Source organism: Mizuhopecten yessoensis, unplaced genomic scaffold (genome assembly GCF_002113885.1).
Source record: "Mizuhopecten yessoensis strain PY_sf001 unplaced genomic scaffold, ASM211388v2 scaffold716303, whole genome shotgun sequence".
NCBI classification, from domain to species: Eukaryota; Metazoa; Mollusca; class Bivalvia; order Pectinida; family Pectinidae; genus Mizuhopecten; species Mizuhopecten yessoensis.
The window spans coordinates 68,768-80,314 of NW_018480049.1; the positions used below are offsets into that span (position 1 = coordinate 68,768).

The 11,547-nt window shown below is 37.2% G+C and overlaps 1 protein-coding gene across 3 annotated transcripts in view; it reads right to left on the bottom strand.

Annotated features, from left to right (window-relative positions):
* Positions 1-479: 479 nt before the first annotated feature.
* LOC110442836 (transcription initiation factor TFIID subunit 2-like) overlaps positions 480-11,547 on the bottom strand; it is a 26,117-nt gene continuing 15,049 nt past the window's right edge. The window contains exons 23-32 of one of the 3 annotated variants that reach the window (XM_021486653.1): positions 10,215-10,331; positions 9,684-9,823; positions 8,648-8,717; positions 7,952-8,056; positions 7,032-7,131; positions 6,216-6,287; positions 5,473-5,754; positions 4,826-4,960; positions 2,097-2,232; positions 480-1,702 (exon numbers count right to left, since the gene is read on the bottom strand). In XM_021486653.1, the coding sequence (XP_021342328.1) occupies positions 1,386-1,702; positions 2,097-2,232; positions 4,826-4,960; positions 5,473-5,754; positions 6,216-6,287; positions 7,032-7,131; positions 7,952-8,056; positions 8,648-8,717; positions 9,684-9,823; positions 10,215-10,331 (1,474 nt within the window). In that variant the 3' untranslated portion in view covers positions 480-1,385. Of the gene's footprint in view, positions 1,703-2,096; positions 2,233-4,825; positions 4,961-5,054; positions 5,112-5,472; positions 5,755-6,215; positions 6,288-7,031; positions 7,132-7,951; positions 8,057-8,647; positions 8,718-9,683; positions 9,824-10,214; positions 10,332-11,547 lie in introns of all 3 variants that reach the window. The other 2 variants (XM_021486654.1, XM_021486655.1) reach the window with 2 other exon arrangements.

Sequence of the window (11,547 nt, forward strand, 5' to 3'; positions counted from 1 at the left end):
TAAGGTAAAGGGTACCAGCAAGCTAAGCTATAACCATTGTCACTCAATATTGTAAAATAACATTGAAAGATACACAACTTTACAGGGGAAGTTACTCTAAGCCAGAAAAAAAACCTCCTTTAGGTTGCTTAATCTTCTCTATTCCGACTTTGCGTATTGCAGTTATCTTCTCTTGTGAGCAGGTGTTGATTGTTACGTCATTTGTGTGTGAGAGTAACGTCATCAATTTTTGAGAAAACGACGTTATTTTCTCACACAAACCAATGACGTAACAATCAATACCTGCTCACAAGAGAAGATAACTCTGCAATACGCAAAGACGGAATAGATGGGAGAATACACCAAGTCAAAACAGAACCCTTTAAGTGGAAGTATAACGGATGTAGTGGTTCCTTTTACATTAAATCAGTCAATAAGCTACAATACTTGCAGCTTATATTTGCTTTAGATAGACACCGGGAAGGAAAATGGAGAAGACATTTCATGTCTGATTTGTTTAATATGTATAATCATGATTTTTAAATCAATCACATACCCCTCCTGTATTTATACCAACCAACTTCATACTAAACCAACAAATACTTTAACAAATACAAATACAGATTTACATTAACATAGACCAAGATGAGATGATACAAATTGATTAAAAGTTTGATGATTATGAACATGATACGGTATATCTCTATCATTAAAGTATCAAAAAGACTTTTCCAGAAAAAGCAGCGTTGACTGTATTTGACATAACAAGCCCCCCCCCCCTCCCCGGGTTTTAGATCCTTTCTGCATTTTATAATTTTTCTTGAAGATGTCCAGTTAGTTTTGAGAATAAGACAATTTCTGTCAACAAATGGTGCTGAACACCAGCTGTGTATCGAAGGAAAAAACGGTTCTGATGATATGGTGATTAATGAAATTTGTCAAAACAAAATATCCCTTTATGAATGGGGAAATCAACTTAGAGTGGGATAAAGAAAATTTCATTTCTCTGTAGCAGTGGGAAAATATTGAAAAACTGAGTTATTTTGTTTGAGGATAAATTTGTCTCATGAAAGCTTAAGATGCCCCACTTGTGATTTAGCCATTTTTGTGTCAAATACGGTACATATATTTGATAGAGTGAACTTTGAAATGTGTACTTGAAATAAACTTGAATCATAGATCCTTCTCTTCTACCAGAACTTTTGACATGTATTGTCCTTTTATGTCTTTGATGTGCTGAAATATTCTCAGATTGTCATCTGGTTTCTATAAGGACGCTCTTCACACGGGATGTTTTACACATACAGAAATTAGCATCACTGATGTAAAACTACTCCATGTAAAGTGGTTCAACCATCTACACTCTGAAGGACACTGATTTTGACTCTCCAGTAACCACAAATTCCTCATATGATCTCAAACTCTGGTGAACTCGGAGGGTCGAGTTTCACTATCGGAGAGTTAACAGTACTTGTTTCGGAGCTGTAGTGTCCCCCGGCCTCCTTCGGGCGGTCTGATGACTCGCGATCACGTTCAGATTTATCATGTTTGTGTTTATGCTTATGTTTGTGTTTGTTTTTCTTCTTCTTTTTCTTTGCTTTGTGTGATTTGCTTGATGAAGGATCATCTGGGTTGGTCGGCATTGACACTTCACCTCCAGATGCTTGAGATCCTGGCAACAATCCAGCAAAGGACATGGGTGGTTTGCTGCCTCCTTTCGTCTCTGAAATTTATTTGCATAATCGGTCATTGCCTTACATTTTTTTTTCATCAATAAACAACCAGGGTGAAGTTTTCAAAGAAATGTGATTTGCAATTTTCTATAACGTAAATGTTTAATGATTGATACTTTTCATACACTACACAAGTCTAATAACAGCACATAGTAAGATTTAAAATATAAAATGTAAACATGCACTCACTAATTTTTTAGTACACAAACAAATACCATCTTACAGGAAATGTAGCCCGTGTTTCCTCTGGCCCTGACACCAGACTTCAACATTTTGACAGATAGATGTCTGGTCCCGCACCAGACATCAATCTATCAAGTCTTGTGTCAGGGCCAGAGGAAACTTGGGCTACAGGAAATGACTTTGTGATATTGGAGTGCGTACCTGTACTGTAGTGGATAGGAGACGAGGAATCCTCACTCAGCCTACCTACGGTATCCATGGAGACGGAGCCACCCGTTTGGGGAGGTGGGATGGATGTCACAGATATCTTTGACACAGAGTCCTCCTCCTGCTTCATCTGTCAATATCAACACAATATAGACTTGTCTGTCGGTCCAAAATAATATTGAATAAGTTCACTGCTAATATCAACACAATATAGACTTCTCTGTCGGTCCAAAATAATATTGAATAAGCTTATCATGTCCTTTTTAACCAAATATATTATCTTTAAATTTGTCTTTTTTTTTTTAAATTAAAAAATTCACATGAAATCAATGCTTTTTTCATTTCTTTTCTGACGACACAAAGAATTTGAGTCCATTTTTTCTCTCCTCATATTAATTGAAAATAGGTACCATGGAATAATTAGATCTGAATCAGTACCATGTAATACATGAACAAGTTATTTGTTTTGCACTAAGTCTTGAACTAACTAAGGTATTTAAAAAAAAAATCAAAGTAAGATGTGCTCTGAATTATTCAAGAATTGTATAAAGGACAAAACAAATGTGCAAACACTATCCACTGTTAAAATGAGAATGATAAGAACTCACCTCAATCAAACCATACAAACAATTTCAATGTATTAGTCACAAAGTACTTATATTTAATTCTCACAACGAAAACAAAAAAAACTCGCATTTTCAAAAAGGTAAAAAACATATATCAAAGGAAAATGATACTTTTAATAGTCCTGATGATGGCTGCAAAGCAAACAACAAGGCTGTTCCTTGTTGTGTTTAGAATATTTTTATTAGTCCTCCACCGGGAACCGGGGGGGACTATAGTTTTGCGTCGTGTCTGTCCGTCCTTTCTCTATCTTGTCCGGGCTCTATCTCCTACACTACTACCTAGTCACTTCGTACTTGGTGTATGGGTTTACCAAGGTGAGGCAGTGTGTCGTGTATTAAAAGTAGGTCACTCTGACCTACATTTTGACCTTTGACCTGCATCAAAGAAAAAGTTTGACTGGGCTCTATTTCCTACACTACTAGTCAATAGAACTTCATACTTGGGGTATGGGTTCACCTTGGTGAGGCAGTGTGTCATGTATTAAAAGTAGGTCACTCTGAACTACATTTTGACCTTTGACCTGCATCAAAGAAAAAGTTTGATCGGGCTCTGTCTCCTACACTACTAGTCACTGGAACTTCATACTTGGGGTATGGGTTCAACCTGGTGAGTCGTATATCAAAGTAGGTCACTCTGTTTTTGACCTTTGACCTGCATCAAAGAAAAAGTCTGTCCAGGCTCTATCTCCTACACTACTAGTTACTGGAACTTCTTGCTTCAGGCATGGGTTAACGTTCACTTGCATTGGCGAAGAAGCATACTTGCCTGTCAAACAAGATGGAGGAAGAATACATCACAAGATCTGCTACTTCTTTACCAAGTCACTTTCAAAACGTTGGACTGTTATACTATCAGCTATTAAAGACTGACTTCAGAACTACTGTGATGGATCCGTGCACACAATGGAACCAACCAGATTCTTTGTTCTATGTGTTGTGAGGTGTGTCTTTTCCCTGTGTGCTGACTGTGAGTTACTTTAGATTTTTGCTTACTTTACTGGATTTTCAGTTTCCATACTGTATGATTCTGATACATTTGTATGCACATTGTGTAATATTTACTTCTGAAAACAATTTACCAGATTCTGGTATCACTCATTCATAGATAATATGACCAATTCTAAATTTTAATCCGTGAAATAACCCAAGTTATATCACCAATTCAAATCAGGACTGTTGATTTTGCACCTAGGAATGGGTGAAACCATTGATATTAAAATTGGAGACATTGCCTCTTTGAATCCGTGATAACACTTTTTCGTTCGAACTTCTGAAACGCTTTCTAAAATTAGTGATGTTCACATTTATACCACCAAATGCAATCAAATAATGAAACGCTGTAGAATACATAGTGTCACTAGATGCAATTTAATAGTTAAATGGTACCACTAACCAGTAAACATCCACCAGATTTATTTGCAACAGTAGCACTGACACTATTCCTTATTGAATACGGTGGGTCTGTCAAACATTCATATATAGAATTAGTTCCTGCACAAATTTATCATCTGTGCATTTCACCCTTACTTTTTCACCTACGTGACACATGAGTTATCGGTACACCAAAATTCCTGATTATATTTCTCCTCACTGATGTGTTATTATGGTTAATTTGCAAGAAGTCTCGATAACAAATTGAATTTTTGTGTGAATATTAATTCAATAGATAATTAAACTTACTCTGAGATCGCATCCTATCAATTGTGTGTTCGAGTATTCAAGCAAAACACCTACAGACATAGTTTAGGAAAAAAAATACACTCGCGGACGAAGACACATTTGAACTCTTCCAATTCAAAGGCTGGAATAGTTCATTATGAAATTTCAGGGGTGAATGAGTTAACCAAATCTTAGCTGTTTCTCCTATTATATGCATTAATCCTTTCACCACTGTAGACCATAATGGACTCATCCTTACCAATGCATGGAAGTCTATATTAAAATGACATAGGGGTTAAAGGGTTAAGTTATTATTACACCAAAACCTAACTGTTTCCCCGACAGACTTATGAGAATTGGATATCCTCATCAATCTTGTGTGTAAAACAGGTTAAATCTCTTGATCAGAGTAAGGAAAATGCTAAAAGAATGCTGTACCGCAACAAATTTGAAGAGTTCAGAAGTGAATGCGGAGACCGGTGCGGAGGATGGCGTGGGAGGATGTTGGGGAGGTATCTCCTCCCTCACCGAGGCTAGGTGGGGAGGGGCACTATCCAGTGAGGCACCACCAATCTGTTAGCAAACCACAAACAATCAACAAAGGCAACAGTAAACAAACAGGACTACAGCGAGCCGGAGCTGCTACAACAAACAAGCCAAACAGTACCAGTGTCATGCCAGGCAAATCATTCAGTGCAAAGGAATCGTATCTTTTAAAACATCTCTGAAACGAACAAGGAAATCATTTAAAAGTGTTACCAGGCATTTCAATTAACACATAATTGTGGTGTCATAAAAAATACAAACTTTTGGCATTCAGGAACATGCATCAAGCAAAATCAACCCCGCATTTTTAATTTCAAAAAGTCTTTGTTGTGCTAAACCAATGCATGCATAGTGATGGTTCTTGTAATGAATAATAAGGAATCAATGAGAACTCATACAATCGTCTACATAAACAAGAGGTTCAGAGGGCCGGTATCGTAATTCAGTCCAGCATGGGGGATTGCATACCAAAAAATAACATTTACAATTACAAGTGAAAGCAAAATGCAATTGACACTATAATCACGTTGGCAGCTGACCTTGATTTTGAGTTTGAAGGAGGTGTTGCTATCCTCACTGTGGCCAGCTTCGGTGTTGCTCTCTATGATAGAGGACTTCAAGGTTGGGTTTAGGTCCAGTGAGGTGTGGGGCCCTAGGTCCAGGGGTGACTCGGCTGGCCTCTTCTGTCCGTGTGGGGTGTCTTTCTCCACAGGACCAGCAGTAGGTGTGTCCATAATGTCCAGGATTTCACCTTCTTCAACCTCCATGGCAACATTTTCCGTTTCCACATCGTCCACTTCCTCCTCATCTTCGAACATTGCCTGACAGATGAAATGAAAATGAAAATTGACATTTTCTTTGTATAGTTTATTGTAATTAGAAGTGTAACATCTCCAAGAGTTCATAAGCAACACATTTTACTTCAACAAATACCAGCCAAAGTAACAGAATATACCAGTGTATACCGGGACATTTTTTAAAGTTTTATTTTTTCCTCTTTTCCCCTCCGTAATGAGGGCGAATTTGTCATTACAGCAAACATTAGTAAACAACATAATTAACACATTAAATGTGAAGGGCGAAAATAACACCGGGCGAATTTGGATTTTATCAGCGACAAGTGAAAGTTTCCCAGTATACTGTAATTACCGTTCTTCTTTGTACATAAAATATCTGAATTCCTTCATATTATCAATTTATCTTGTAAATACGTATCAAGAAGATGATCGGAGGTGTATCATAGCTTGAAGCTTAAGTCTCATTAGAAGAGCTACCCACTTACCTCCATTTCCACTGGTACGACTGATGGATTGAATTTTGCCTTCTTCTCCTTGAGATTGAACACAACCAGACTCTGAAATTTATAGTTAACATTCTTTATGAAACGTAAACATCAAAACATAATAATTAACATCTCTATGTACATGAACCTATTGTATTACATTCAGGTATCAAAAATTATACCGAATTATAGTAAGTGCAATCAGTTTCTCAGATATATGGTGATTATTTAACAGATAAAAAACAAAATTACATAAAAAAAAATTGTCTTTGAAAAGATTTGACAAAGACTATCTATCACCAGTCTTAATATGAAAACATAATCTCTTTGATTTCAGGTTGTGTCAGCCCTATACTAATAATATACAACATTTGATATAGTGCCCGATCTAGCTAACATAAGCCACTCTAAAGCGCTTTACAGTACATAGATATACAATTAATACAATTAGCATATACATTAACCAATACCAATTTTTGAGGAATTCGCAGGAGCTATGAGTACGGTCTTACATTAATTAAATAGATATATGTTTTGGGGTAGCCTATGGTGAATGTTTTAAGTATCTCCATCAAATTTGTTGCAATAAAAATAAGTGTTATAAATTTGTAAGTGAATTAAATAGAACATTGATGGATACCTTCAAAAGATGCCACTGTTCTTTCAAAAAATAAGTTTTGAAAATTTGAAAAAAATTGGTTTGTTACTCCATTGCCTGAAATACCATATCGGGTAATAACAAAGTAACATACAATACTTTTATCCTACAACTATGTTTCTGATGCATTCCTATGACTGTGTTAGGTGGACTCTTACCTCTGGGATACCAAGACAGGTAGGGCGGGTGCGCCCATACAGCGTGAAGTATAGATCAGCGATGTCACACCTCAAACGACAGTCATGGGAAAATGTGATGCTGGATAAGAAAACAAAATCTGATATAATTTCTATTGTCAACAAGAGTACCACATGGTGGAATAATATATGCCCGTCCCATGCCAATATGACATATCTAAAATTCTTCTGATGCATTATTGCATCCAAATGTATGAAAATATGGAAGCCATTTTTTTTTTATTATTTAAAAAAAAAAAAAAATTTCATAGGAATAGTCTCCGTTTGTGTATATTTCAAACCATGAAAATAGAAATTGAAAATGTCCCTTTTTGCCAATATTCGATTCATCTTACGCCATTAAAACCGAAGATATTTCTATTGCTCATTCAATACTGGCAGATTTCAATATCAGACAAAATGTAAATATTGACCAAGTCTCATCAGAATCCTGACCTATTTGACTAAGTTATAGAGCATCTACAGTAAGATCTTAAATAGTCACATACATAATGATATTTAACACAGTTTTACAATCATAATGTCAGTACAGAATATTTACTGAAGATTTTACCAGGTAGTGTATCTGATAAAATAATCAGCATCAATTATTATAAATCATGCATTGATGCACGTTTGCCCCTTTTATTTTTAGAGATAACGTTTGTAACACCTGGGGGCTGCAGTGGCCAAGTGGTTAGTTATGGCGTCTGACATTCTGCTACCACTAGCCCTCTACCACTGGGACAGGAGTTTGAGACCTACGTGGGGCAGTCGCCAGGTACTGGCCGTCTCCGGGAACTCTGGCTTTCCTCCACCACCAAAAACTGGCATGTCTTTAAATGACCATAGCTGTTAATAGGACGTAAAACACAAACAAACAAACAAATGTAACACCTTACTTCATGAGTTTCCAGAGCCGCTCCACTAAGGCCTGTGTGTGTAGATGGCTGTGCTCGCCTCGTTTGAAGGGTGGGTTCTGTACCAGCTTTCTGATGACGATGTGTCTGAACATAGAAAAGGAGATGTTCAAGTACAACACACAATAAACTTCTAAAACAGTCTTCCAATCAAAATATCACTTGAAGAAAACTAACATTTAAGTCAAAGATCCTGCACCTGTTCCGAGTTCACCTGACAAGCAACTAATTGGTTAAACATAACATTTCACTTGCACAACATCAGTAATAATGTCTCAGGTGCGGGATTCCGTTACATGAAAGACTTAAATTTGATGCACATAACAGTTTAATTATACCGATATCAATTTTTTCAACTTATTTAAAAAAAAAAACAATACCTGTACTTCTTAATAGTTCAATATGTATTTTTTTTTTATTAAAACTAGATATTTTTACATTATATTGTATACCGGGAAATTTTGCTGCACTTTTTTAACTTTCGCCTTTCGAGGGTTTAACACTACAGCAAACATGTGTAAACACCAAATATACAGAGTAATTAAATGTGAAGGGCAAAATTAAAACTGGGCTAAAAAAGGATTTTACTGGTGAAGGCCGAAAGTTTGACTGGGTGTAAATTTCCTGTTATACAGAATATGTTCATCCTGTTATTTATAAATGTTTCCTAAGCCTTACCTGAAGTAAATGTCTGGGTCTGTCTCCGTTATATCAATCAGGCTATGCAGTTCTTCAGGCTTACAATCAGCTGAAAATATTGGTATGATTGAATTACATTTACATATTCAGCCACTCACACATCAGTTGTTTTTGTAATTTTGTTGCACAAAATTCCATTTCCTTAATACAAAGATTACAAATAATTTAATTGAAATGAAGTAAAACCATTCTTGGAATGTAAACTTTCATAGATTTAAACCCTGGGGGCACTAGGTAAGCTCTATGTATACAAAATATGATTTTCTTGTCTGAGTGATGTTAATTATCAAAGTTAATTAGGGCCCCTTTCGCGTATCCGGTTGAAACATTTCAACCAGCTGAATCTGAAAAAATACCCACAGGCTCGAATCTGAACCGAGGCTCCATGTGACCTCAGGGATATTCGGCACGTGCATATCGAGGAGTTCAGACGTGCCCGACAGAAACTAAAATGCTGACTAAAGCTAGTCTACAATATTCCTTTATAAAACAAGACCTATTCACATGTATATTTTAATGTATAATTTAGTTGATGCATGAAAGAAGGACATATTATTCTTAATATATTATCTATTTGCCATAAAACGCTGCAACTGTGCACTTTTTAGCTCTGCCTACAGTTGCATTCATTTATCGCAAAATATTTCTGCGCCACCTGAACTGGTTAAACTGGGATCTATGAATGCGACCTTGGTTTATGACATAAACTAACAACTCTGTAATCCTCCCTCTAAGTGACCTACAGCATGTAAGGAGCTATAGGCCTATAGTCATATTTAACCTGTAACAGATCAAAGATCATGACCATAGGTAACTGAACTACTGGTGATGATATCGACCTTTCTATAGTGTTTCACACAACCACTTGTTGTTATTTAATAATTTTTTTAATTTTCTTGTTTTGAAAATTCGTGATGGACTGACGTTATTCAATCATTTCTTGGGTTTCAAATATTCTTGATGGATGGTCTTCTGACATTTTTAACCCTCTTTCGATACATTCCTGTCGACCTACTTTTTATGTAGTCCACCACCGCCTCCACGGCAGCCACTCTTACATCCCTGAACACACCATACTGCATGTAGTTCTTGAACAGTGAGGCGTCGCTTGGTAAATGTCCAAACTTCTGTAGAATTCGAATAGCATTCAGACAGCTGAAAGGCCAGAGAGAACACATAAATACTTCATACTTAACAACATCGACAAGAACAGCAGAAGATTGCCTGTCCGGGTCTAAAATGTAATGTTGTAGCTGATATTTATTGCAATCCCTTGTTGAATATTTGCTTAAAACATTACAATGACCGAGAATATGATAGTCTGTTTTATTTCTCATTTGTTAAGATAAATAATTGATGGTACTGATAGTAGAGTGATATGGAGATTTGTTTACCTTCAGCATCCAGGCGTATTGTCCTGGGGTGAATGCTACAGGCTCGTATCACCCTACCATCAGGGTCGTAACTGTATTAACTCATAGCTACACTGTTTAAAACAACATGCAATCAGCATACACCATTTATAAGATGTACGTTACTGTCTCACCTCACAGTGACGGTGTGGTGGTAACAGGGTAGTAACTTGTCCAAGTTGAGGCAGCGTGTGATCTCCTCCAGGATCTGTTTTGTCTCCGTTGACAGGTTTTCTGCTGTTGTGCTCTCCCTGTAAAACATAACACACAGTAAGATTTCTCTGTCAGCTAGTCTACTGTCAAACCCTCCCTGTAATACATAACACATAGTAATATTTCTCTGTCAGCCTGTCTACTGTCAAGCCCTCCCTGTAATATATAACACACAGTAAGATTTCTCTGTCAGCCTGTCTACTGTCAGACCCTCCCTGTAATACATAACACACAGTAAGGTTTCTCTGTCAGCCTGTCTACTGTCAAACCCTCCCTGTAAAACATAACACACAGTAAGGTTTCTCTGTCAGCCTGTCTACTGTCAGACCCTCCCTGTAATACATAACACACAGTAAAATTTCTCTGTCAGCCAGTCTACTGTAAGCCCCTCCCTGTAATACATAACACACACAGTAAGATTTCTCTGTCAGCCAGTCTACTGTCAAACCCTCCCTGTAATACATAACACACAGTAAGGTTTCTCTGTCAGCCTGTCTACTGTCAGACCCTCCCTGTAATACATAACACACAGTAAGATTTCTCTGTCAGCCTGTCTACTGTCAAACCCTCCCTGTAAGACATAACACACAGTAAGATTTATCTGTCAGCCTGTCTATTGTCAGACCCTCCCTGTAATAAATAACACACAGTAAGATTTCTCTGTCAGCCTGTCTACTGTAAGACCCTCCCTGTAATACATAACACACAGTAAGATTTCTCTGTCAGCCTGTCTACTGTCAACCCCTCCCTGTAATATATAACACATAGTAAGATTTCTCTGTCAGCCAGTCTACTGTAAGCCCCTCCCTGTAATAGATAAAACACAGTAAGGTTTCTCTGTCAGCCTGTCTACTGTCAGACCCTCCCTGTAATAAATAACACACAGTAAGATTTCTCTGTCAGCCTGTCTACTGTCAAACCCGCCCTGTAATATATAACACATAGTAAGATTTCTCTGTAAGCCTGTCTACTGTCAAACCCTCCCTGTAATACATAACACATAGTAAGATTTCTCTGTCAGCCTGTCTACTGTCAAACCCTCCCTGTAATATATAACACATAGTAAGATTTCTCTGTCAGCCAGTCTACTGTAAGCCCCTCCCTGTAATAGATAACACACAGTAAGGTTTCTCTGTCAGCCTGTCTACTGTCAAACCCTCCCTGTAATACATAACACACAGTAAGATTTCTCTGTCAGCCTGTCTACTGTCAAACCCTCCCTGTAATATATAACACATAGTAAGATTTCTCTGT